Source organism: Bos grunniens, chromosome 8 (assembly GCF_055505025.1).
Source record: "Bos grunniens cultivar Pamir isolate PY7600 chromosome 8, Bosgru_T2T1.0, whole genome shotgun sequence".
In the NCBI taxonomy this organism is placed as follows: Eukaryota; Metazoa; Chordata; class Mammalia; order Artiodactyla; family Bovidae; genus Bos; species Bos grunniens.
This window is the reverse complement of record NC_141172.1, coordinates 72,463,239-72,487,703: the sequence shown is the minus strand read 5'-3', so window position 1 is coordinate 72,487,703 and position 24,465 is coordinate 72,463,239. Positions and strand designations below refer to the sequence as shown.

Here is a 24,465-nt window from a genome sequence, read left to right as displayed (position 1 = left end):
CTTGCCTAGAGAATTCCATGGACAGAGGAGCCTAATGGGCTATAGTCCATGAGGTCACAAAGAGTCGGACACAACAGAGTGACTAACACTTTTACTTTCATGAACGTTGAGTTATATATGTTGTTTACATATGATGTATATTATCTCTTAAAAACTGTACAGAAGAACTTTTCTTCCAAAGAGGAAATATGGATGAACGACGCATGAAACGATGCTCAACATCACTAATCATTAGGGAAATGCAAATCAAAACCTCAGTGAGGTATCACCTCACAGCTGTCAGCATAGCTATCATCAAAAAGTTCACAGATCAGGACTTCACTGGTGGTCCAGTGGTTAAGACTCCATGCTTCACTGCAGGGGGCATGGGCTTGATCCCTGGATGGTAACTAAGATTCTGCATGCCACATGGTGTGACCAAAAAAAAAAGGAACCCTCATTGCTGTTGGGAGGAATGGAAATTGGTGTAGCCACTGTGGAAAATAGTACGGAGGTCTCTGAAAGAACTAAAAATAGAACTACCACATGATCCAGCAATTCTCCTGGATATATAACCCCCTAAAACCTCTAACTCGAAGAGATATATGAACCCCAATGTTCATAGCATTATTTTCAACTGCCAAGATATGAAAGCAACCTAAGCATCCATCAGCAGACCAATGGATACACAGTCTGTGTACTGGAACATCCACAATATACTGGAATACTACTCAGCCATAAAAAAGACTGTAATTTTGCCACCTGCATCAAATGCACTTGGAAGGCATCCTATTAACTGAAATCAGACAGACAAAGACAAATACTGTACGATATCACTTATATGTGAATCTAAAAAACACAGCAAAAATAAAAACACAGCGAACTAGAGAATATAACAAAAAACAATCAGACAGCTCTAGAGAACAAAATACTTTTTATGGGACGGGAGTAATATGGATTGGGGGGGTGGTGAGTGGGAGGTACAAACTAGTGGATGTAACACTGGTTACAAGGATATATTGTACAACACAGGGAATATAACCAATACTTTGTAATACCTATAAGCAGAATATAAACTTTAGAAATTATATAAAAAGTAAAAATTAAAAAATTAAAATCAGTATTAAGAATGTTTTGTCTACACAGTTAGTGAAGGGTTTACCCAATAATAAAAGAGAGAGAGAGACTATATGGAGATTAAGGTTACAGGAAAACAACAAATTCTGGAGACAGAGCTACAAAGAAGGGACAAGAAGAAACTATTTGGAAATTTTACCAAATTTTGCTAAAAATAACATTTGACGATCTGCCTTGGCCCCTGTGTCATGTGGAGGTCTCAGTATAACTAGTTCCATCCACGCTGGTCTCTATTCATTTCCATCCATATACACACCAGGGGCCAGAACAAGAGACAGATGTTCTGCAGTAGCTTGGATACCTTCCTACACATATCCTCTCTCCTTTGGCAACCCTGAGCTAAATCTTTCTGATGTCATAGGGGGCTTACTTCCTCAGAGGTGAAAGCTAGTCATTTGCTCAAACTACAAAGCCAAATAGTTAAAACAGAGCTCTCTGGAAACTCTGCTAACAGCTGAAGAGTCATCAAATTAAACTGGTACTAGCAGAGGTGGGGGTAGGGAGCTTCCCTGGTGGTCAGTGGTAAAGAACCTGTCTGCCAAAGCAGGAGCTGTTTGGTCGCCCAGTTGTGTCCAATGCTTTGTGATCCCATGAACTGTAGCCCACCAGACTCTTCTCCGTGGGATTTCCCAGGCAAGAATATTGGAGTGAGCTACCATTTCCTTCTCCAGCCAATGTAGGAGACATGGGTTTAATCCCTGATCTGGGACGATCCCCTGGAGAAGGAAATGGCAACCCACTCCAATATTCCTGCCTGGAAATCTCATGGACAGAGCAGCCTGGCAGGCTACAGTTCATGAAGTCGCCAAAGAGTCAGACACGACTTAGTGACTAAACAACCACGAGCAGGGGTAGAAGTGCCAGATAAATGTGATGTATAATGTAAGAGTTCTGTTACCCGTAAAATAAATTACTGATTAAGTTCTCTATCTAGAACTTCTCCCCTCCCACCACCCCCATCTGTATTATTTAGACTAACATATTTCCACTGATTTGGAGCTTACAGCAATTTAAGGAATTCCACTAATAAGCAAAAATAAAAAAATACTTCCCTTTAAGATATCATATGGAGAAAACCCTGTTAAAATCTTGAAGCCATGTTTGATGATGAATCTGCTCATACTCTTGATTTTATTCCCAGTTAAATACATTCATAAAGCCAACTTTGTTACATAATAGAACATTTAAAATTCAAACAGGTTGACACTGTAAACCTTTATGACATAAACAGCACGTGACACTCATAAAAAGCTGGTTGGTGGTCAACTCTCATCTGAGATACAGAGAAAGAAAGGGTTTATCCTAAAGCCATACAATTTATGTTTAATGTACCTTTTTTGTAAACTTATACTTGAACATGGGAAGGTTAGGTTTAATCTCCTAGGAGTCTGGCCCATTTTGAAATCTGCTTTAAACAAATTAAAGGTTCCCCAGTCAAAATCATTGTTCCTCTATTTTCTGATGGAGAAAGAGAACAACGTTCATATACGAAAAGTAAAGGAAGCATTAAAAAACATACTGCTTTTTTTGGATACTCTTGTCTTAGGAATTATATCATTCAGTCAACATTCTTTCCCTGTGCCAGAAACCATTTGAAAGGCTCAGAATACAGGAGGAAATGACTTTCTAGAGTAAATTCTGAAAATGTATTCATATAATTTCAAGTACAAGAGGTGCCACTGAGAAGCTAAAAAAGGAGTGTAATTCGGTAATAACAGTGCTGCTCTACTTGAGTCAGGACAGCACTCCCTCTGAAGTAACAGCTGAGTTGAAACGAAAATATTAAGTGGGAGACTAAAGAATTCACCTGCAATGCATGAGAACTGGGTTCGAATCCTGGGTCAGGAAGATCCCCTGCAGAAGGGAATGGCAACCCACTCCAGTATTCTTGCTTGGAGAATCCCATGGACAGAGGCATCCACAGGATCGCAGCGAGTCGGACAAGACTCACTGACCAACACTATGAATATGAATGAAAGGAAGATACGAGAAGAGGGAGGCATTCTGCAAGAACAAGGCAGAACAAGAGGCCTGGAATGCAGAGAGGATGCGGCAGAAAGAAGGCAAGGGAGCCCAGAAAATGGCAGGAGACAGGGAGGTGAGGATGGAGTGGGCAGGGCTCGGATCAGGGAGGGCATGAAGGCTTCGAGATGTGGTTTGAGTTTAACTGAAGGCATAACAGGAATCCACGGGAAGGTTTTACGATGCAGAGTGATTGATCTGATTCATACTTTAGCATTTTTATTATTTTTGTTGTTGTTGTACCCCACGGCATGTGAAATCTTTGTTTCCCAGTCAGGGATTGAACCTGCGCTCCCTTGCATTGGAAGGGTGGAGTCTTAACCACTGGACTGCCAAGCAAGTCCCTTATTCGTACTTGAAGTGTATCGCTCTGACTGCTCTGCGGGATGGTGGATGGATCAGGGAAGGTGAGAAGTAAGGAGACTAGTTATGAAGAAGCTGCTGGTGATTTAGGTAGAAAGCACATAAGGGCTGTAGCAGCCAAGCTGAGAGATATGAGAGCTTACAGAGAGGTTTCTGAAATGAAGTGAAAAGGCAATGCTGTGTTGGATGTGAGAGATTAAAAGGAAATGAAACCGAGGAAGACTGGCAGGTTGTTGGCCAGAGCAACTGGACGATGGTGTGTGCTGAGATGGGGAAATGGTGGGGAATGGAAACCTAGACTTTAGCTGTGACCATGTAATGGTCAGTGTTCTTGCCTGAAGAATCCCAGGGACAGAGAAGCCTAGTGGGCTGCTGTCTATGGGGTCGCACAGAGTTGGACCCGACTGAAGCGACTTAGCAGTAGCAGCAGCATGTAATGCTCGAAGTGCTTACTGAAACACCAAAGGGAAGATGCTGAATAGGCAAGAGGGTATCTGAGTATGAGCTCGACAGAACTTTGGGCCAATGTTAAGAGTCACAAGTCTATAGACAATGTCCAAAGTCATGGGAAAGGATTATTTTACATAAGGAAAGCAACAAGATGGGGGCAGAGGAGAGCCTGGGGCGCTCAAACATTTTTGAGGGGAGAACCAAAAAAGGGAGATCTGCAGAGGCAGGGATGACAATAACAAGAAGAAAATGAGGTGAGTTTGGTATCCCCAAGAGCCAAGCAAAGTGCTTCAAGGAGGGAGTAGCTGCTGCTGCTGCTAAGTCACTTCAGTAGTGTCCAACTCTGTGCGACCCCATAGACGGCAGCCTACCAGGCTCTCCCGTCCCTGGGATTCTCCAGGCAAGAACACTGGACTAGGTTGCCATTTCCTTCTCCAATGCATGAAAGTGAAAAGTGGAAGTGAAGTCGCTCAGTTGTGTCTGACCCTCAGCGACCCCATGGACTGCAGCCTTCCAGGCTCCTCTGTCCATGGGATTTTCCAGGCAAGAGTACTGGAGTGGGGTGCCATTGCCCTCTCCGAGGGAGTAGCTGAGTTCAGTCAAATGCTGAGGCAAGGCTGATTAAGATGCAAAGTAAGACTTAATCAATCATGGTCTTGGCCAAGGTGTGGGCCATTTGGGATCAAGGCAGAAGCCCAGGTGGAGTGGCTACAGTCACTGGAGACGATGGAAGAGGAGTGAGACAGGACAGACAACTGTTCAAGGAGTTTCCCGTGAGGGACAGGCACAGAAATGGGACGCCATGGGGGTCTAGAGAAAGTTAAGTGGCAGTCGCTCAGTCATGTCTGACTATGTCCCCATGTACTGCAGCCCACCAGGCTCCTCTGTCCATGGGATCCTCCAGGCAAGAATACTGGAGAGGGTTGCCATTTCCTCCTCTAGGGGATCTTCCTAACCCAGGAACTGAACATGCGTTTCCTGCACTGCAGGCAGATTCTTTACTGTCTGAGTCACCAGGGAATCCCCTAGGGAAAGTTAAAGGGACAGATAAAGATTTGTTTGTGCTAAAGGAAAATGTCTCAAAAGAAAAGGCTGGATAAGACAAATGCAGAAGGGAAAACAGGTGAAAATAACACACATGGTCACAATAACATAAAGACTTGAATACTCAAGTAACTTATCTACTGGGAAGTTGTAAAGGATGGGAAGTGCATATCTATGTTTATGATAAAAGGGATGAGGAAGAAAGAGGGCTAATTTTTCATTGAACACAGTAGGAAGTCACTAGCTAATCCCTTAATACTGAAAGAATAAGAAGCAGCAATTAGGAAAAAAAAAAAAGAAAAGACATCCAAGTTGGAAAGGGAAAAATAAAACTGTCACCATTTTCATATGACATATGTACAAACACAACCACACTCAAAAACTGTTGGAATAAAGAAATTCAATAAAATTGCAGAGTACAAAATGAACATACAAAAATCTGTTGTGTTTCTACACTCAAATAAAGAATTATAGGAAAAAAGATTTAAGAGAACATGTACATCTGTATCAAAAAGAATAAAATACTAAGAAATAAACTGAACCAAGGAAGTGAAAGATCTGTATCTTGAAAACTGTAAGACACTGATGAAAGGAACTGAAAAAAGGCACAAATAAATGGAAAGGTATTTTGTGCTCGGGTACTAGAAGAAGCACTTGTTAAAAGGTCCACACTACCCAAAACAATCTCCAGATTCACTGCAACCCCTGCCTAAATTTTAACAGCCAAGGGAACATTTCATGCAAAGATGGGCACAATAAAGGACAGAAATGGTATGGACCTAACAGAAGCAGAAGATATTAAGAAGAGGTGGCAAGAATACACAGAAGAACTGTACAAAAAAGGTCTTCACTACCAAGATAATCACGATGGTGTGATCACTCACACTTACCTATAGCCAGACATCCTGGAATGTGAAGTCAAGTGGGCCTTAGAAAGCATCACTACGAACAAAGCTAGTGGAGGTGATGGAATTCCAGTTGAGCTATTCCAAATCCTGAAAGATGATGCTGTGAAAGTGCTGCACTCAACATGCCAGCAAATTTGGAAAACTCAGCAGTGGCCACAGGACTGGAAAAGGTCAGTTTTCATTCCAATCCCAAAGAAAGGCAATGCCAAAGAATGCTCAAACTACCACACAATTGCACTCATCTCACACGCTAGTAAAGTAATGCTCAAAATTCTCCAAGCCAGGTTTCAGCAATATGTGAACCGTGAACTTGCTGATGTTCAAGCTGGTTTTAGAAAAGGCAGAGAAACCAGAGATCAAATTGCCAACATCCATTGGATCATGGAAAAAGCAAGAGAGTTCCAGAAAAACATCTATTTCTGTTTTATTGACTATGCCAAAGCCTTTGACTGTGTGGATCACAATAAACTGTGGAAAATGCTGAAAGAGATGGGAATACCAGACCACCTGACCTGCCTCTTGAGAAACCTGTATGCAGATCAGGAAGCAACAGTTAGAACTGGACATGGAACAACAGACTGGTTCCAAATAGGAAAAGGAGTACATCAAGGCTGTATATTGTCACCCTGCTTATTTAACTTATATGCAGAGTATATCATGAGAAACGCTGGACTGGAAGAAGCACAAGCTGGAATCAAGATTGCCGGGAGAAATATCAATATCCTCAGATATGCAGGTGACACCACCCTTATGGCAGAAAGTGAAGAACTAAGAGCCTCTTGATGAAAGTGAAAGAAGAGAGTGAAAAAGTTGGCTTAAAGCTCAACATTCAGAAAACGAAGATCATGGCATCCAGTCCCATCACTTCATGGGAAATAGATGGGGGAACAGTGGAAACAGTGTCAGACTTTATTTTTTTCGGCTCCAAAATCACTGCAGATGGTGATTGCAGCCATGAAATTAAAAGACGCTTACTCCTTGGAAGGAAAGTTATGACCAACCTAGATAGCATATTCAAAAGCAGAGACATTACTTTGCCAACAAAGGTTCGTCTAGTCAAGGCTATGGTTTTTCCTATGGTCATGTATGGATGTGAGAGTTGGACTGTGAAGAAGGCTGAGCACCGAAGAATTGATGCTTTTGAACTGTGGTGTTGGAGAAGACTCTTGAGAGTCCCTTGGACTGCAAGGAGATCCAACCAGTCCATTCTGAAGGAGATCAGCCGGGGGATTTCTTTGGAAGGAATGATGCTAAAGCTGAAACTCCAGTACTTTGGCCACTTCATGCGAAGAGTTGACTCACTGGAAAAGACTCTGATACTGGGAGGGATTGGGGGCAGGAGGGAAAGGGGACGACAGAGGATGAGATGGCTGGATGGCATCACTGACTCGATGGAGGTGAGTCTGAGTGAACTCTGGGAGTTGATGATGGACAGGGAGGCCTGGCGTGCTGTGATTCATGGGGTCGCAGAGTCGGACACGACTGAGCGACTGAACTGAACTGAACGGAACTAAAATATCACAGAAATGAAACGAACAATCCTCAAGCTTGTTGTTGTTCAGTCGCTTGGTGGTCTCTGACTCTCTGCAGCCCCATGCACCACAACACGCCAGGCTTCCCTGTCCTTCACTGTCTGCTGGAGTTTGATCAGACTCTGTGACTGAGCACGAGCAATTTTCAAAGTGTCGCACTTTTAAATGTGAACAGAGTCAAGGATCACTAGGCATCTGAAGAAAAGATTTGAGCGTGAGCCAGAACCTAAAACAATTAAGTAGTAAAATGAGACCCCGAGATCTAAGGAACAAAAACCTATAATGTCCTCAACAGGCCACCATGAGAGATAGTCCCATCATGATATTTTATAACAGCAGGAATGGAGCTTCCAGAATGAAAAAGAAGGCCAAACAAAGGATAGGGAATCAAAGATAAGTTGAATGAATGAAGGAATGAATAGGATTTTTTCATTCTCTAAGCTAAAATACAACAGAAAATGCCTTCAAAATTTCAAAATTTTGAAGGAAAATAGGTCCAACCCAGATTTCGATACAGGATATATCATAATTCAATTATGTTGGTAGGATAAACTTTGTCAGATATGCAGAGGCTCCAGAAAAATGAGGCAGTACACCAAGAAAAGATATGAGATTATGGAGAAAGGAAATACAAATAGCACAGAAAAAGGAAATTACCAAGGATGGTGAAAGGAAGTCATGAAGTGACAGCTGTCCAGCAAATCTAGATCGAAGCCAATCTAAGTCAGAGGGCACTTAGAAATGAGAAAAGAATAGATGGACTCCTAAGATTTACAGTTCTGTCAGAGTGTAGGGATTCTCAAGATTACACGATAAAAGATTAAACAAACAAAGAAACAAAAAATGCAGGAGATGCAGGTTCGATCCCTGGGTTGGGAAGATTTCCTGAAGAAAATGGCAACCCACTCTAGTATTCTTTATTCTTGCCTGGAGAATCCCATGGACAGAGGAGCCTGGCAGGCTACAGTCCAGGGGTTGCAAAGAGTTGGATGCAGCTGTGTACACACACACACAAGCACACAAACACCATAGATAATACACAAGAAACCCTTATTTAAACCAACATTGTAATTGGTTGTATTGGCAGGAAGGGGAAAGTGTTGGAATAGTTTTGGTTAGGAGATGTGAGAGCACAAAACCCTCATTTTTCACAGAAATAAAAACAATGACAGCAAATCTAAAACATAGGGACTTGCCTGGTGGTCCAGTGATTAAGACTCCACGCTTCCAATGTCGTGGCTGCAGGTTTGATCCCTGATTGGGGAACTAAGATCTCACGTGGCGTGCAGCACAGCCAAAACAACAACAAATACCACGCTCCAGGCAGAGTTGTAATTACTTCATGTGTATTGATTTATTCATCCTCATAAAACTCTTGCTATTATTATAACCCATTTTATACATGAGGAAACGGACACAGAAGTCAACTAATCTACCAAAGTCACAATGAACTAACAATAAACCCAAGAATCAAACACCAGCAATACAACCCCACAGGCCATGCTGCCATCTACTCTAACACAGTTCTCAAGTCTTTACACTCTAAAAAATGACTGAGCACTTCAAAGACTCTCAATTCATGTGGGTTGTATCTATCAAGAGTATTTCAAGAACTTTTTCAGAATTGTGGACATTTTTCTTTAATGCACCATAAAATTCAATAAAGATTTCTTAAAGGTTAGTTGCAATGTCAAATACGAAGTTCAAATTAGTTAAAAATTAGTCAAAAGTTCAAGTTAGGCCAATGAACTTTTCATATTAGGTTATGTTAGAATCCATGGGCTTATCCTGCAACTTGAAGGTATATTTTGCAAGCACTTGTCATGCAGAAAATACTGGTTCATTCAGCTGTGCGTATCTTTCAAATGCTGACATATTTTATTATGCAATATCCAAACATCACATTCATTAATAGCCTCACGGACCCATCAGAAAAGCAGTCACTGGGAAGTTGTCCAGTAAGTTCAGAGTGGTGGTGAATACAAGTTTTTCATAATTCTGATTCTCTCTCAAAAACTTGAATTTTTTTCATTGGGAAGAAATACCTGTCTTTCCTTGAAACGGCAAGTTCACTGTTCATTTCTGAGAAAATGCCAGCCACATTCCCAAGTCTGGCTAACCGTGTCTGTTTGTCAAATAAATATGATGTTCCATGAAAATAATAGCTAGTTCAACTCTCAGCGCCGACCAGTCACATCCACGATTTTTCTGGAAACATCCACCACACTTTGGTATGTACTTTGAAAGTGCGTGGATTCCACTTCCCATTTCATCACTCATAATATTTCAGGGTTGAAAAATTAAAATGGATGATTTTTTTATTGCTTCATCAAGGAAGTTAAGTGATACTGGACTTATTATTATTTCCTGTGAATGCTGAACAGTGATGAAGGTAAAATGACTGCTTGGTGCTATCAGCTTTTACACCATGAATATAACATCAATAGAGTGAAAAAAAGGGCAAATTAACATCCTAGTGCTGTTTCAAAACATACTTTTGACCTCATGGACCTCTTGGATGGGACTCACAGATTCCCAGGAACTTACAGATAACTTTTGAGAAGGCTTGCAGTGCAGTAAACAGCCTTCCATATACACAGGGTCTAAAACTGAAAGATAAAGAAGTGCCAATAGGTGTACCTTTTCAAATAGGAAGGTCCAGACCAAAAGAGCCAAAGAAGGACAAGCCAGAGACCGTCTTTCACCACAAGTCTTCTACTATTTGACTTTTTAGAAGCATTTATTAGTCTAATAAAAATTGGTAAAAACATCTAAATACTTTCCCATCAATAGACAAATACTTAGCTCCTTTCCACAAAGTTATCCCAAATATATTTTATGGGGTGGGGTGGGGGGGAACTCTTATATCTTGACACGCCAATGCATAGCAGTTATTATTAGACACTTACAGATGAAACATTAAAAGAAGAAGGTTGGAAAAACAAACACTGCCTCACCTCATTACACAAAACCAGAAAGCAACTAGACAACAATTGGCAAATAAAATAGAAAGCACTTCCAGAATGCCATTTCCATACAGCATCTCATAACTCTTACTAGATCCATGCTCAACATCAACATTTCTGCTAAGGTCAAAATCTCTGTAAGACACAGAGAAGATATTCTCTCATCAGATTCAAAACAGGTGAGGTGCACTGCAGAGCTCCAACACTGTACAAAAGCTTTCTAAACAGAGCAAAACATCCTCCTAGAAGAATTCATGATGGAACTTAGAAGAACACCATACCTGAAAAGGGGAAGTCTGGGTCAATGAAGCATTCTTTAAACTCCGCTGCTCGGCAACGAAACGAATTAGATGGTTTGTTTCAGGAAGGCCCCGAAGACCAACTGTAGAGCGCCGTCTGGATTTTTTAAGGTAGGGTGATGACTTTCCTGTAATGAAAACTCTCTTTTATGTTGGAACAAAACAAAAGGCAATCATCAGTAATCATGCCCTGAATACCCCCATGATCCACTAGCCTGAGAGAGAACATGGTAAAAAAGTGATACAGAAATCTAAATGGAAAACTGTAAGGAAGACTGGTCAAACATCATCAGTTTTTGGGTAGGGACCTTTGTTTTCACTACTGATTTATTCCATGCCCTGGAGCTGTGCCCAGAATATAGAAAGCGTTTATCAAATAGTTGTATAACACATTTGAATTAACACGCCTCATATTTTGTTTCATATTTCCTGCACAGGATTGGTATCACTTGCTTTGGACTAAGAATTTCCCTTTATGTGAATTAGTCTAATCTCCAAGGACAATCTCCCCCTTGGCACATACTTTCAAGTTCTGCTATCTCAAGACGATTTGTTTCTCCTTGATATTTGTCTACCTTCAGCACATTACCCTGAATTCCAGCTGCACACCTAAACACACAAAATAAGTCTAGCTTTCTAAAGGTCTAAGAGCGTTCTTCCTCTTCTTTTTTTTTTAAAAAGTTGTGGCATGCAGGATCTAGTTTCCAGACCAGAGATCCAACCTTGGTCCCCTGCATTGGGAGCCTGGAGTCTTAACCACTGGACCACCAGGGAAGTACCAAGTGGGATGTTCTTGAGAAGGAAGCACAGGATGGTTTGCCACTATGGTCTTGTCTCCATTATGTGTTATTAAGCTAGTGCCCTTTGGCTTTCAAGCACATTTTCCTCCATACTTAAATGCTGTTATCTAATTCCATTCCTATTATTTGTCTTTTTCTTTCTTCTCCAGGAAAAACAGACTTCAAAAGTGAATTTTACTTCTACTCTGTAAGGGAGATAAGCCTGGGTCAATTTTCTGTTTGTAAGTTTGAAGAGGCATACCCTACTTTTTCAATTTCATATTTTCTTAGTTGCCTTTCAACTTTCTCTCATTTTTGCTATACATGACTGTTAAATGAATTACTATTTAGGGCATACACTCTCCTGTATTCCATGTGTTGAGTCAAAGAGCAATTTGCACACATATCTTTCTCCAGTTTAAATACAGAGCATAGCTGTGAATCAGGAACAACATCATCTTGGTGCCCTGGCACCCTGATCTAGTAAGTTTGAGAGCGAATCAATTTAGATACATAGCATACTAAGCTAGATGGGGTAGGTGAACAGTACAGAGTTTAATTTTTAAACTTTTAAAAGCATTGCAACAAAGGGACAACAGTTCTTACCTGAAGAGTTATTTACAAAGCTTTCAGGTGAAATTCCCAATTGCTCCACAGTTACTGTGGAAAAGTTCAAAGGTGATTTAAAAGTCTCTGATGTGTAACAATTAGGAGTCATTTCAGCTGCCTGCTTGTGGGGAGTTACAAGCTTCCCATTTCCCAAAACTAAAGGGGTTTTTCCTGAAACAGACAACATGTGGTAGAGGTTAAACATCATTAGAAGATAAATATTTAAACCTTAAATTTCACAGAGACAAAAGATCTCTACATACCAGCGTTATTAATAGGAGACTCCTTGGTTTGAAGGGGCTCGCTCTCTTGTGAACAAGTATCCATCTAAAGAGAGAGAGGAGGAAAAAGAAAAATAACCTCACCTCCAAGATTAATGTGATTTGATTGAGATCCTCTTTCAAGACTGAATTTTAATACAATCCATGTTGTTGCTGTTTAGTCGCCAAGTCGTGTTCTTTTGTGTCCCCATGGACTGTAGCCGGCCAGGCTCCTCTTTCCATGGGATATCCCAGGCAAGAATACTGGAGTGGGTTGCCATTTCCTTCTCCAGGGGATCTTCCCGACCCAGGAAATTGAACCAGACAGCTCCTACGCTGACAGGCGGATTTTTTTTTTTACCAGGGAAGCCCAACACAGTCTACTACACTGGCACGAAAACAGATGTCAAAAGACTACTTTAGGACCTCAAATTAAAGAAGAATGGAGGAGACTGCTCTTCGGGATGAAACGAAGCAGACCCCGTAAGCCAAGGATTTTTAACCTTAGGGAACATCAGACTCATCTGGGCACTCTGTTAGAGACGCACCTTTTGCAGACTCCCCAAAATTCAGGAGGTTTGCCCAGACCTCAGGAGTTTGCACGTTAAAAAGCACGCGGGTGATCCAGTGGAACACACTGCTGAGAAAACCCCCCGAAGAAACAGATCTGCGGCACTGTGCTGTGCTTAGTCGTGTCCGACTCTGCGACCCCATGGACTGTAGACAGCCAGGCTCCTCTGTCCATGGGACTATCCAGGCAAGAAGACTGGAGTGGGTTGCCATTCCCTTCTCCCGGGCATCTTCCCAACCCAGGGATCGAACCCAGGCCTTCCGCATTGCAGGCGGATTCTTTACCGTCAGAGCTACCAAGGAAGCCCTGAATCTGCACTAGTCTCTGAAATCCGAACCAGATCACTTGCCTTACCTCCCGTAGGGTTTATTTTGAACGCTACTCCGATGAATGTTGGGGCTGCCGTGCCTTCTAGATCTCGGCTCTTTGGTCCTGAAGCATTCTCTCGAGAAAACAACTATCGGCCGCCAAGCCATCCGCGGGGGGCTCCCAGATCCCCCGCCGCCAACACCCCAACCTGCGACCAGAGTCCCTTACAGCCTTCCTTCCGCGAGGGCTCGGACCGCCGCCTGATTCAAATCGCCGCCCCGCCTCCTAGGCGTCCGGGCGTTACTCTGCGAATCTCTACGCCGCCACCACATGCACGTGTGCGCGCGCACCCCGAACCCTGCCAGGCCTCTACATCGCCGTCCCAGGAACAGGAGAGGCTTCGTGGGCTCGAAGAGACACCACCACTAGCTGCCGATAACACACTGACCAAAGAGACCAGCAGTTGACCTCTGTCCGCAGGGACTACTTTCTGTGACAGCCTCGCGGAAGAGCCCTGCGGATAGTTTTTTGTACCGTACCCCGCCTTTCGATTGGATGCTGCAAACTTCGAAAAGAATCATTGGACCAATCAGGACAGAAAAGCGGACCGGCTCTTACCCAATCAGCGAGCCCCAGCCTCAGCCGTTTCCTCTGTGGGTTGGGCGAGGGGGAGGTGTTAAAGTTGGGAGGCGCTGACTGGTTATGGATCACTTCCAGCGCTCCACCTCCTTCTCTCAAACCCCGCCTTCGTATGCAGATTACTTCTACCTGGTGTTGGCTTTGCGCCTGCTCAGTAATGCTTTGAGCCGCCGTTCGGCTCCAGGTTGAGCTCTGATTGGCTGATAACCCTTCCCTGTCGGCTAGACTGCAGCCTCTCTTCCCTCCTTCCACCTGGGTTGGGTTAGTAAGAGCCCACCCAGTGCAGGGGGATGATTGGTTGAGTGCTGCCCTGCGCTGCCGGATGATTGGCGGAGCTTAGAGTCAGTCTGGGAGAGGTGGGGGAAGGGCCCCAGACTGACTGAAGAGCCCAGGGGCGGGGTGGGAAGGAGGACCGGCCAACCTTGGGGTGTGGGACGGAGTGTGCGTGCTTGTGTGTGTGTGTGTGTCAGTAAAGGAAGGAAGGTGGCGAAGGGAGGAGAGTCCGAGTGGGTGGAGGGAGGGGAAGGGCGGGAGCAGAAAAAGGTGGGAGGAGAGACAGGTGGGAGGGTGGCGACTCACTCAGGATCCGGTGGGGGCAACGCAATGAGGCGGGTGACCCTGTTCCTTAACGGCAGCCCCAAGAATGGAAAGGTAAGGGGGTCGGGAGGAGGCGAGGCGGGCCGGGCTGCGGGGGGCGAGGGCAGCGGAGTGCGGAGCGGGCTTGCGGGGCAGAGGGCTGAAGTTGGGGAGAGGGACTGGAAGCGGGGAGGTGGGCGTGCGCCGGGGCAGGGGGCGTCAGGGAGGAGGCCGACCTTGGGTCCCTGAGGCCTCCCCAACCCTGGGATCCCTAGCCCGCGCCTGCCCTTGGACTCCCCAGCTGCTCTGGGGACCGGCGCAGGTCAGTTTGGGCTTAAATGTTCTCAAGACCAGGTGTGGGTCCTGGAGTACAGAGGACTTGGAGGGCGTGGGGACGGTCACTGTCACCTGATGCTCAAATTCCGCTTCCCACCTCCGCCAAGACCCTGCTGCCCCCCGCCCGTGGCTGCAGAAGGCGCTGGTTCCCACCTTCGTGCTGAGTAATGGTCCGCTCCAGAAAGTGTTGGTTAACAACTAAAGCATTTAAGGGTGATCAGGTGAAAACAATTAAAACTTTCTATCCGTGGCTAAGTAAAACGTTCTCTCAGCCTAAGTCGTATAGAGGGATGAAATAATAGTGACATTTTCTAGATGGTCACCCCCCCCCCCCCACCCACCTTTTAGGATCCCACAGCACCACCGCCGCCAAAACTTCTGTACTCGCTTTATTAATATTTCGTACTATTTTAGTTTCTTAGAGGACTGGGACAATAGACCGAAGTGGATGGATTGGACATTACTCTTTGCTGTGTTAGGCCTTTGTTGAGGGTGTGGTGCTGAATATTTTTCCATCGCTGGAGCAAGCCAAAATGTATCCTGTTCCTTCTCAGCCCCTTGCCCCACCCATGAAAGTTGTTCGGCGTCTTTGGAAAATTTGACCGTTCAAGGCAGACATTTATGGTGTGGCTAAATGACATCTAGAAATTACTAAGCAACAGAGTCGGAGTTGAAGATTGGGCTCCCTGTCTTATCTGCCAGCATGTTTTCCGCATCTTTTGCACACACTGTAAATTTTTAAATAGCGCAATTGTGCCACGGTATAAAAAAATGGCTTTCCAACTACTCTGCAGTTTTGAGTAAAAGTGCTCTAAAGATTTGAACCACGCTGTAGTTTTTTGACTGCAATTATCGTGTTCTTCTGGTTTTTAGAGATTTAATATTCATTAAAAGAGAAGTAGCATAAATTCAAGTAATTGAGTTTTCATAAATTCTTCACAACATTCACTTTATTTCTGACTATTAACTTTTTCTGTACCTGGTTTGTCTGTTGATAACTACTACTCACAACCCAAAACCTATGTTGTTACTGAAAGAAATATTTAGTATATCCAAAGTTAAAATTGTAGTATGTTCTTGAAAACAGGCCTGTGACTGACCCTTTTCTTCAACGTCTCTGCTATGTTATTTCATGGAAGACAAGATGTTTAGACCCAGCCATAAATTTTTAACTACTTCTCCTGAAGCTACTGAGTTTTATTCTTGTCAAAAATTGGCTGGCTTAGTCTTGCCATATTTTTATTAAGGTGGCTTTTTTTTTTTTTTTAAACGTACTTTTGACTAGGTTAGCTTTTTGGATTTAAATATTAGTTTACTTAAATATTTTGCTAGAGAATCTCGGAAATTGGAAAAAACTTCTCAAATAGTTAATTACAAACATTATAAAAACTCATATTGGAAAAGGCTAATATGATTCAATATTGAAAGTTAAGTCAGGGGCTTCCCTGGTGGTCCAGTGGTTAGGATTCCATGCTTTCACAGCCGAGGGTGCAGGTTCAATCCTTGATCGGGGAACTAAGATCCCACAGGCAGTGCGAATCAACAAAAAAAAATTAAAAAGACATGTGATAATCTTTACTGCTTAACTGAAAAACATATCCTGTGCCAAAGTTTTCAGTGTTCCCTCCGCTTAAACTGATTAAAAAAAAAAAATACTGATTTTAAAAAATTACTCTTATTTGACCAAAGAGAGCAGAATAATACATAACAGCCTGCATTTTTGTATAGATGAAGTGACTGTACTTAGCCGGGGTTGGCATGATCTTGACATGATTTTCATGAAACTGAAACAGAGCACTACTGCAAGATAAACAGTTTGGTCTCTTGTCCACCAGTTGGAATATCTGTGTCACTTTCATTATCTCCATACTTACCTAGCTTCTGTTTTTGTTATCCGGCCCTAAGAGTAATGCCTGTTTTTTTTTTCACATAAGTTTCCCTCCTTTAAAGCTTGTTGAGCAATTGCCAACACTGGGTGGTGAAGCTTGGGGTTGGGAAGGCAGAGTCACTGCAGATTGTTGTTCAGTCGCAAAGTTGTATCCAACTCTGCATTTTTTAGTCACTGTCATTTCAGTTCAGTTCAGTCGCTCAGTCATGTCCGACTCTTTGCAACCCCATGAATCACAGCACGCCAGGCCTCCCTGTCCATCACCATCTCCTGGAGTCCACTCAAACTCATGTCCATCGAGTCGGTGATGCCATCCAGCCATCTCATCCTCTGTCGTCCCCTTTTCCTCCTGCCCCCAATCCCTCCCAGCATCAGTCTTTTCCAATGAGTCAACTCTTCGCATGAGGTGGCCAAAGTACTGTAGTTTCAGCTTTAGCATCATTCCTTCCAAAGAACACCCAGGGCTGATCTCCTTTAGTCATTGTAGAGGACAACATATGCTCACCACGACTTTTGACTTTGTATATTGAGTAAACGGAAGTATACTGAATGTTTTGATGTTGAAGACAGGTTGTGGGGAGGGGTAAGTTGTGCCTTCATTAAAGTGATGCTTTCCCAAGTAAGGTTGTCTACCTCACAGGGCGTGCAAGAGGATCCAGTAATTTAAGAAGAAATACTACACCTTTTAAGTTTTTTTTTGTTTTTACTTAAAGATACAAAATTACATCAAGACTTGATTTGGCCAATCTTGAAGGACACAGGTGCTTTTAGTCATTGAGTGCGTCAACTGGTTGGCTGCTCCCTAAATGTTTATTGTTCTTTGAAATAGTAGCCAATGATAATCGGATGAGATCATCCCAATTAGCAAGACATTTAAAAATATTTTCCAGCACACAAAAATCACTTTAGACTTTTTTTTCTTTTAATGTTTAAAGTCAATCTTATATTTGGCAGGAGTTCACTAAATTTAATGATATATATTTAAGGGATTTTTACTGGTTGACTCATTGTCTTAAGTCATTAAAAGTCCTTTTCTCATTTGGGAAATTATGTTTTCCCTGCCAGTGGTGTATACTTTGTAAATTAGTTTAACCTCTGAGCCACTGGGAAGTAAATGAATACGTGGATATTTGAGTATATCCCCCCAAGTGTTTCATGGATGGGTGCCTAGTCAAAAGAACTTGAAGGCCATATTTCTAAAAAATTGGACTCTTTAAATTTTCATTTTTTTAAGTTGCTACCAGAGTCAGGTTTGAATCTTTTCATCCTTTCTCCACATGCCTCGGAATTCCCGTTCTCTTTTAATATTCTCTGTAACAGTTGGCATCAAGGAATTTGAAATGAGAATGCAGTGAGTGGCTTCTTAGCTACCTGATGTCAATTCCATGTTTCTGAGCGTTGTGGACTTAAGTTGCTTTTTCTTTCTTCAGAATATTCAACCAGGCTTTTTGTATACCTTATTCATTGATTAAATTAAATCAGCAGTGACTGAGTACTGTCATATGAAGCACCATGCCAGGCACTGCAGCCATAGTGGGATGTGAAATAGATCTTAATTCTGTGCCGATGTTTACAATCTTGGCCCAAGACCTGTTTAAATCTGGCTTTAGAATTAAGTCAGAAATATGTTGTTAGTAAGTATCCAGAGTTGAATTTGTTGTATTAAGTTGAAGAAAGATGAAAAATCTATGTAAAGCTTACACATATTGAAATCAAAATAATAAGAAACTTGCTTTCTGGATTTGCGTTCTCCATTGAATACATTTCTAAGAATTCATCCATATTGTTCCACATAGTGATAGTTTAGTCATTTTCACTCCTTTATAATAATTATGCAAATTATATACAAATACTATCACAATTTACCCATTCTCCTGTCAATGGACAGTTGGGGTGTTTATTTTCTTTATACTTTGCTATGAAGTTGATAGTCCTGAATAGTGTGGCATAGCCTGGTGCGCATGTGCAAGTGTCTTTCTAGGGGAATGGTTTGCACACTTGAGCATGCATTGGAATCACCTGGAGAAACTGATCAACTATTGCTAGGCCCACCCCCAGGGGCTTCCCAGGTGGCTCAGCGGTAAACAATCAGCCTGCTAATATAGGAGACTCGAGATGCAGGTTCCATCCCTGGGTTGGGAAGATCATCTGGAGGAGGAAATGGCAACCCACTCCAGTATTCCTGCCTGGAAAGTTCCATGGACAGAAGAGCCTGGTAGGTTATAATCATGGGTTGCACAGAGTCGAACACTGGGCCACAGAGCACACACCACCCCCAGAGCTGTAAATTCCCAGGGTCTGAGTTAAGGCTAGGAGTTTAATTTTTAATCTACCCCTTAATGATCCTAACGCTGTTGGTTTAGAGAACTCACTTTCCAGAACCACTGCTCTAGGGTTGTAATTATTGGATGTTAGTTTTTGTGAATGTTTAGTTTTTTTAAGAATGTCAAATTTTTCAAAGTCATTGCAATAATTTATATCCCATGAGCATGGCATAAATCTTCTCGTTAATCCATATTCTCTTCAACGCCTGTGTGTGTGTGTGTTTAAAAATTTGGAATATTTTAATATGTCTTAGAGTCATCATTTTTAGAAATAAAATAATTTTAATTTTTTAAAATGTATGAAGCTGAAAGGGTAGATAACTTCATTCTACATTTAGTTATTGTGATTGGTGGGCCAGTTGGGTAAATTGACTTTCATAAATCCAGTACATGTTTATTGATTGTATATTATGTAATAGGTACTGTGGGCGTGTAAGAAAAACACGTTTTAAATATAGGTTTTACTTTGTAAATTTGAATAGCATAGGTTACGATTTGAGAACAATGTTTAAAGGTAAACTAAACTTCATTAAACTGATATGTCCTGGTAGGCATTTTTTACTTTCCTAGTCGGTGGATAGCTTTCATTTGTAATGGGATCTGAACTTTAGAAAGAATTAAGTTAAACACTAATATAATCTAGTGGCCATAAAGTTTAATAGACATACTTCTCAATTTTCTCCATTGAATGCTTCCATTCAAAGTATAGTGCCTAGGTTATTAAAATGGTTAATCATAGTGACATGAAAACTTGAAGTCCACACTAGGAAGTATAACACACATGAAACAGATAGCCATTGTAAGCATGAACATTTTATAAATGCTTGGCCTCTCTGAGGACTGGAGTAATAAGCTTAGTAAGTAACAGAATTCATATCCATGACATACAAGCTTTCCAACGTCACCTTTTCTCAACAGTGTTGATAGATAATGAAAGGTATATATGTAGCCTGTTTGAATCTCACCAACTTAAAATCTTTTCCAGGTGTATCACATTTTAAAAATTGCATCCCATTTTAAAATCTGATATCTCATTGGCTTATATAAAAGATTTTAAGTATTATGTCTGCAATCGTACTTGTGAGTTATTTGTTAGTATACTCAAGAGAGTCAGCTAAAGCAATTTTGTTGAAAACAAATGCTGCAATTGCCTTTCAAACGAAAAACAAGTATATTGGCCCAACTTAAAGGGAATTTTCAAATATTCAGTACTGTAAAATTCTTGCCAGTAATTTCAGTGCTGTTTTCTCTCATCGATGGCCCTTTGGTGATCTCATTTAAAAAACGTTGTCCATTACCAGATTACTTGTCAATTGCTAAAATAATTCTTATTTGTAAATCTAGTATCTAGAGCTATGGAAACTGTAAGTTATAACTTTTTTCTCTTTTTGCATAAAAGATGTTCATTGTAACAAGTCTGGAGTACAAAAAGTCTCACAAGATAAGTGAACCGTAATTCTACTATCCAAAAATGACCACTTTCCATAGTTACATGAACTCTATGAACATTACTTTAGAATTGCATTTCTGCTGTGTACTTTGTTTTTTACCTAATGTCAGTGGAAAAGACTTAAATATAATTTACTCACACAAAAAATGCATCCTCATTCAGCATTCTGAAAGCAATGAAAATTTCATCTGACATTCAGGAAACATTTATCAGAGTCCTATTATGAGCCAGATACTTACTGTGACACTTAAGAGGATCCTTCTTTTTAAACTGGCTGCATTTTGTGTGTGTGTGTGTGTGTGTGAGTGAGAGAGTGTCAAGAGATGTGGGTTGTACAGGGAGGTACTTCTTCAACAATTACAGGGGCTTGTTGGTTACCTAAATTCACAGAACAAATAATGACTTTTTACAAACTAAAAAATTTTTATTAAAACTTTACAGCCTCAATAGGAAGTCATGTTAGAAAAAATTTGGTCAAATGATAAATTGTGTTCAGTACTATGTTAGGCCTTATTTAAGTCATAAAGGCAAACGTAATTTGTGTCTGGAATGTGCTCATTAATAGTTCTACAGCCTACAAAAAAAACACCTGTTGTATTTTGATTGCCTTGTAATTGCCAAACTGTGTGGTGTGTGGCTTTTTTTAACCTTATTTTTACCTTATAATGAAATTTTACTTCAGTGGGAAATGAAAGATGGCAACTACTCCACCTTCTGTACAAAAAGGATTTAAGTTGGACTCTACTACTTTGTTATCGTGAGTTGCTGTGACATGGTCAAGCTTAACAATTAATATATCTGGTTCTTTGTTCTCCATTTTATTCTGCTCTTTGAAACAGTAGTATTCAAAGAACTTCTGTGATGAAGGAAAACTTCCATATCTGTGCTGTTCAATATGGTAACCACCAGCCATTGTGGCTGCTGATCACTTGAAATATGGCTGATGTAACTGATGAACTTAACTTTTATTGTAATTAGTTGTAATAAAATTAAATAGCCTCTGGAGAAGGAAATGGCAACCCACTGTACTATCTTTGCCTGGGAAACTCCATGGAAAAGAAAAAATTATTATGCCTGATTATTTTCTTTATTATGGTAAGGTGGAAATACAGCATCCCAAAATGTATGAGATGCAGCAAAAGCAGTTCTACGAGAGAAGTTAGTAGTGATAAATGCTTACATTAAAAAAAAAAAAACAAACACAAGATCTTTAATAACTAACGTAAAAAATTTAATAGCCTCTCATAGCTAGGTACTTCCAAGTTTGACAGCATGGCTTTCAAATGTGGTAGGTGCCCTTAATTTTCATGAGGAAACAGCTGACCCACAGAAAAAAATCAAGTCAATCATATGGAAGTAGAAAACAATTTAATTTGTAGTTTTGAAAAAAAAAATAAGTTGTATAAAATGGTATGCTCTACTGTTTAAATTCAGGAGAATTATATAGAGAGATACATTAAATTTTCATCATTTTATGTTGCTTGAGGGAGAGAAGTAAAAAGAAATGGGGTGGAGAAAGTTGATCTTAGGGCAAGGAGGGGATAATGTCAGGCAAAATAAAGCCATGTGAAGATACACAAGAAGCAGAGAGCCAAGTGACCAACCAAAGCAAATTCAGAACAACTTTTACAGCCTGGGAACTGCTAGGGGAGAGTAGGAAAATCTTTCTGTCATCAGCATTCTTGTCATAGTTGCTGTTATACTAAGAATTTTCTAGATCTTTCTCCTTCTCTGGAACTTTGTGTCTGAAATGACAGAATTACAGGCTCTGCTGCAAACGTGAAAAATGATATGAAACAGAAGGGACATATTTTCTTCAGGATACAATCATTTATGGCATGTCTGCAGTGTACATTCTCCAGAAAGAATGAAGGGATGGAACCAAAGCAAAAACAACACCCAGTTGTGAATGGGACTGGTGATGGAAGCCGGGCTCGATGCTGTAAAAAGCATTACTGCATAGGAACCTGGAGTGTTAGGTCCATGAATCAAGGCAAATTGGAAGTGGTCAAACAGGAGATGACAAGAGTAAACATCGACATTCTAGGAATCGGTGAACTAAGATGGACCGAAATGGGTGAATTTAACTCAGATGACCATTATATCTACTACTGTGGGCAGGAATCCCTTAGAAGAAACAGTAGCCATCATAGTCAACAAGAGAGTCCGGAATGCAGTACTTGGATGCGATCTCAAAAACGACAGAATGATCTCTATTCGTTTCCAAGGCAAACCATTCAGTATCATGGTAATCCAAGACTATGCACCGACCAGTAACATGGAAGAAGCTGAAGTTGAACGGTTCTACGAAGACCTACAAGACCTTTTAGAACCAACACCCCAAAAAGATGTCCTTTTCATTATAGGGGACTGGAATGCAAAAGTAGGAAGTCAAGAAACTCCTGGAGTAACAGGCAGATTTGGCCTTGGAGTACAGAATGAAGCCGGCAAAGGCTAAGAGTTCTGCCAAGAGAACACACTGTTCATAGCAAACACCCTTTTCCAACAACACAGGAGAAGACTCTACACATGGACGTCACCAGATGGTCAACACTGAAATCAGATTGATATATTCTTTGCAGCCAAAGATGGAGAAGCTCTATACAGTCAGCAAAAACAAGACTGGTATCTGACTGTGGCTTGGATCATGAACTCCTTATTGCCAAATTCAGAATGAAATTGAAGAAAGTGGAGAAAACCACTAGACCATTCAGGTATGACCTAAATCAAATCCCTTATCCCTAAATCAAATACAATGGAAGTCAGAAATAGATTTAAGGGACTAGATCTTTTAGACAGAATGCCTGAGGAACTATGGATGGAGGTTTGTGACATTGTACAGGAGACAGGAATCAAGAGCACCCCCAAGAAAAAGAAATGCAAAAAAGCAAAACAGGTATCTGAGGAGGCCTTACAAATAGCTGTGAAAAGAAGGGAAGCAAAAAGCAAAGGAGACAAGGGAAGATATACCCATTTGCATGCAGAGTTCCAAAGAATAGCAAGGAGAGATAAGAAAGCCTTCCTCAGCAATCAATGCAAAGAAATAGAGGAAAACAACAGATGGGAAAGACTAGAGATCTCTTCAAGGAAATTAGAGACACCAGGGGAACATTTCATGTAAAGATGGGCACAATAAAGGACAGAAATGGTAGGGACCTAACAGAAGCAGAAGATATTAAGAGGTGGCAAGAATACACAGAAGAACTGTACAAAAAAGATCTTCACGACCCAGATAATCATGATGGTGTGATCACTCACACTCACCTATAGCCAGACATCCTGGAATGTGAAGTCAATTGGGCCTTAGGAAGCATCACTACGAACTAAGCTAGTGGAGGTGATGGAATACCAGTTGAGCTATTTTAAATCCTGAAAGATGACTCTGTGAAAGTGCTGCACTCAATACGCCAGCAAATTTGGAAAACTCAGCAGTGGCCACAGGACTGGAAAAGGTCAGTTTTCATTCCAATCCCAAAGAAAGGCAATGCCAAAGAATGCTCAAACTACCACACAATTGCACTCATCTCACATGCTAGTAGAGTGATGCTCAAAATTCTCCAAGCCAGGCTTCAGCAATATGTGAACCGTGAACTTGCTGATGTTCAAGCTGGTTTTAGAAAAGGCAGAGAAACCAGAGATCAAATTGCCAACATCTGCTGGATCATCGAAAAAAGAAGAGAGTTCCAGAAAAACATCTATTTCTGCTTTATTGATTATGTGGACTATGTGGATCACAATAAACTGGAAAATTCTGAAAGAGATGGGAATACCAGACCACCTGACCTGCCTCTTGAGAAATGTGTATGCAGGTCAGGAAGCAACAGTTAGAACTGGACATGGAACAACAGATTGGTTCCAAATAGGAAAAGGAGTACGTCAAGGCTGTATATTGTCACCCTGCTTATTTAACTTCTATGCAGAGTACATCATGAGAAACCCTGGGCTGGAGGAAGCACAAGCTGGAATCAAGATTGCCGGGAGAAATATCAATAACCTCAGATATGCAGATGACACCACCCTTATG

General features: G+C 41.4%; 2 protein-coding genes across 7 annotated transcripts in view; one reads left to right on the top strand and one right to left on the bottom strand.

Moving 5' to 3' along the window:
* Positions 1-14,464, bottom strand: part of CDCA2 (cell division cycle associated 2) — a 44,238-nt gene extending 29,774 nt beyond the window's left edge. The window contains exons 1-4 of one of the 3 annotated variants that reach the window (XM_086416477.1): positions 13,847-14,464; positions 12,352-12,415; positions 12,086-12,259; positions 10,683-10,828 (exon numbers count right to left, since the gene is read on the bottom strand). In XM_086416477.1, the coding sequence (XP_086272603.1) occupies positions 10,683-10,828; positions 12,086-12,259; positions 12,352-12,415 (384 nt within the window). In that variant the 5' untranslated portion in view covers positions 13,847-14,464. Of the gene's footprint in view, positions 1-10,682; positions 10,829-12,085; positions 12,260-12,351; positions 12,416-13,268; positions 13,501-13,846 lie in introns of those variants that run through there. The other 2 variants (XM_086416478.1, XM_086416476.1) reach the window with 2 other exon arrangements.
* KCTD9 (potassium channel tetramerization domain containing 9) overlaps positions 14,321-24,465 on the top strand; it is an 81,792-nt gene continuing 71,647 nt past the window's right edge. For all 4 annotated transcript variants that reach the window (XM_086416484.1, XM_086416485.1, XM_086416482.1 and 1 more), the window contains exon 1: positions 14,321-14,518. Coding sequence is in view for 1 of the 4 variants with exons in the window: in XM_086416482.1 (XP_086272608.1) it covers positions 14,471-14,518 (48 nt within the window). In the remaining 3 variants the exon portion in view is untranslated. The remainder of the gene's footprint in view (positions 14,519-24,465) is intronic.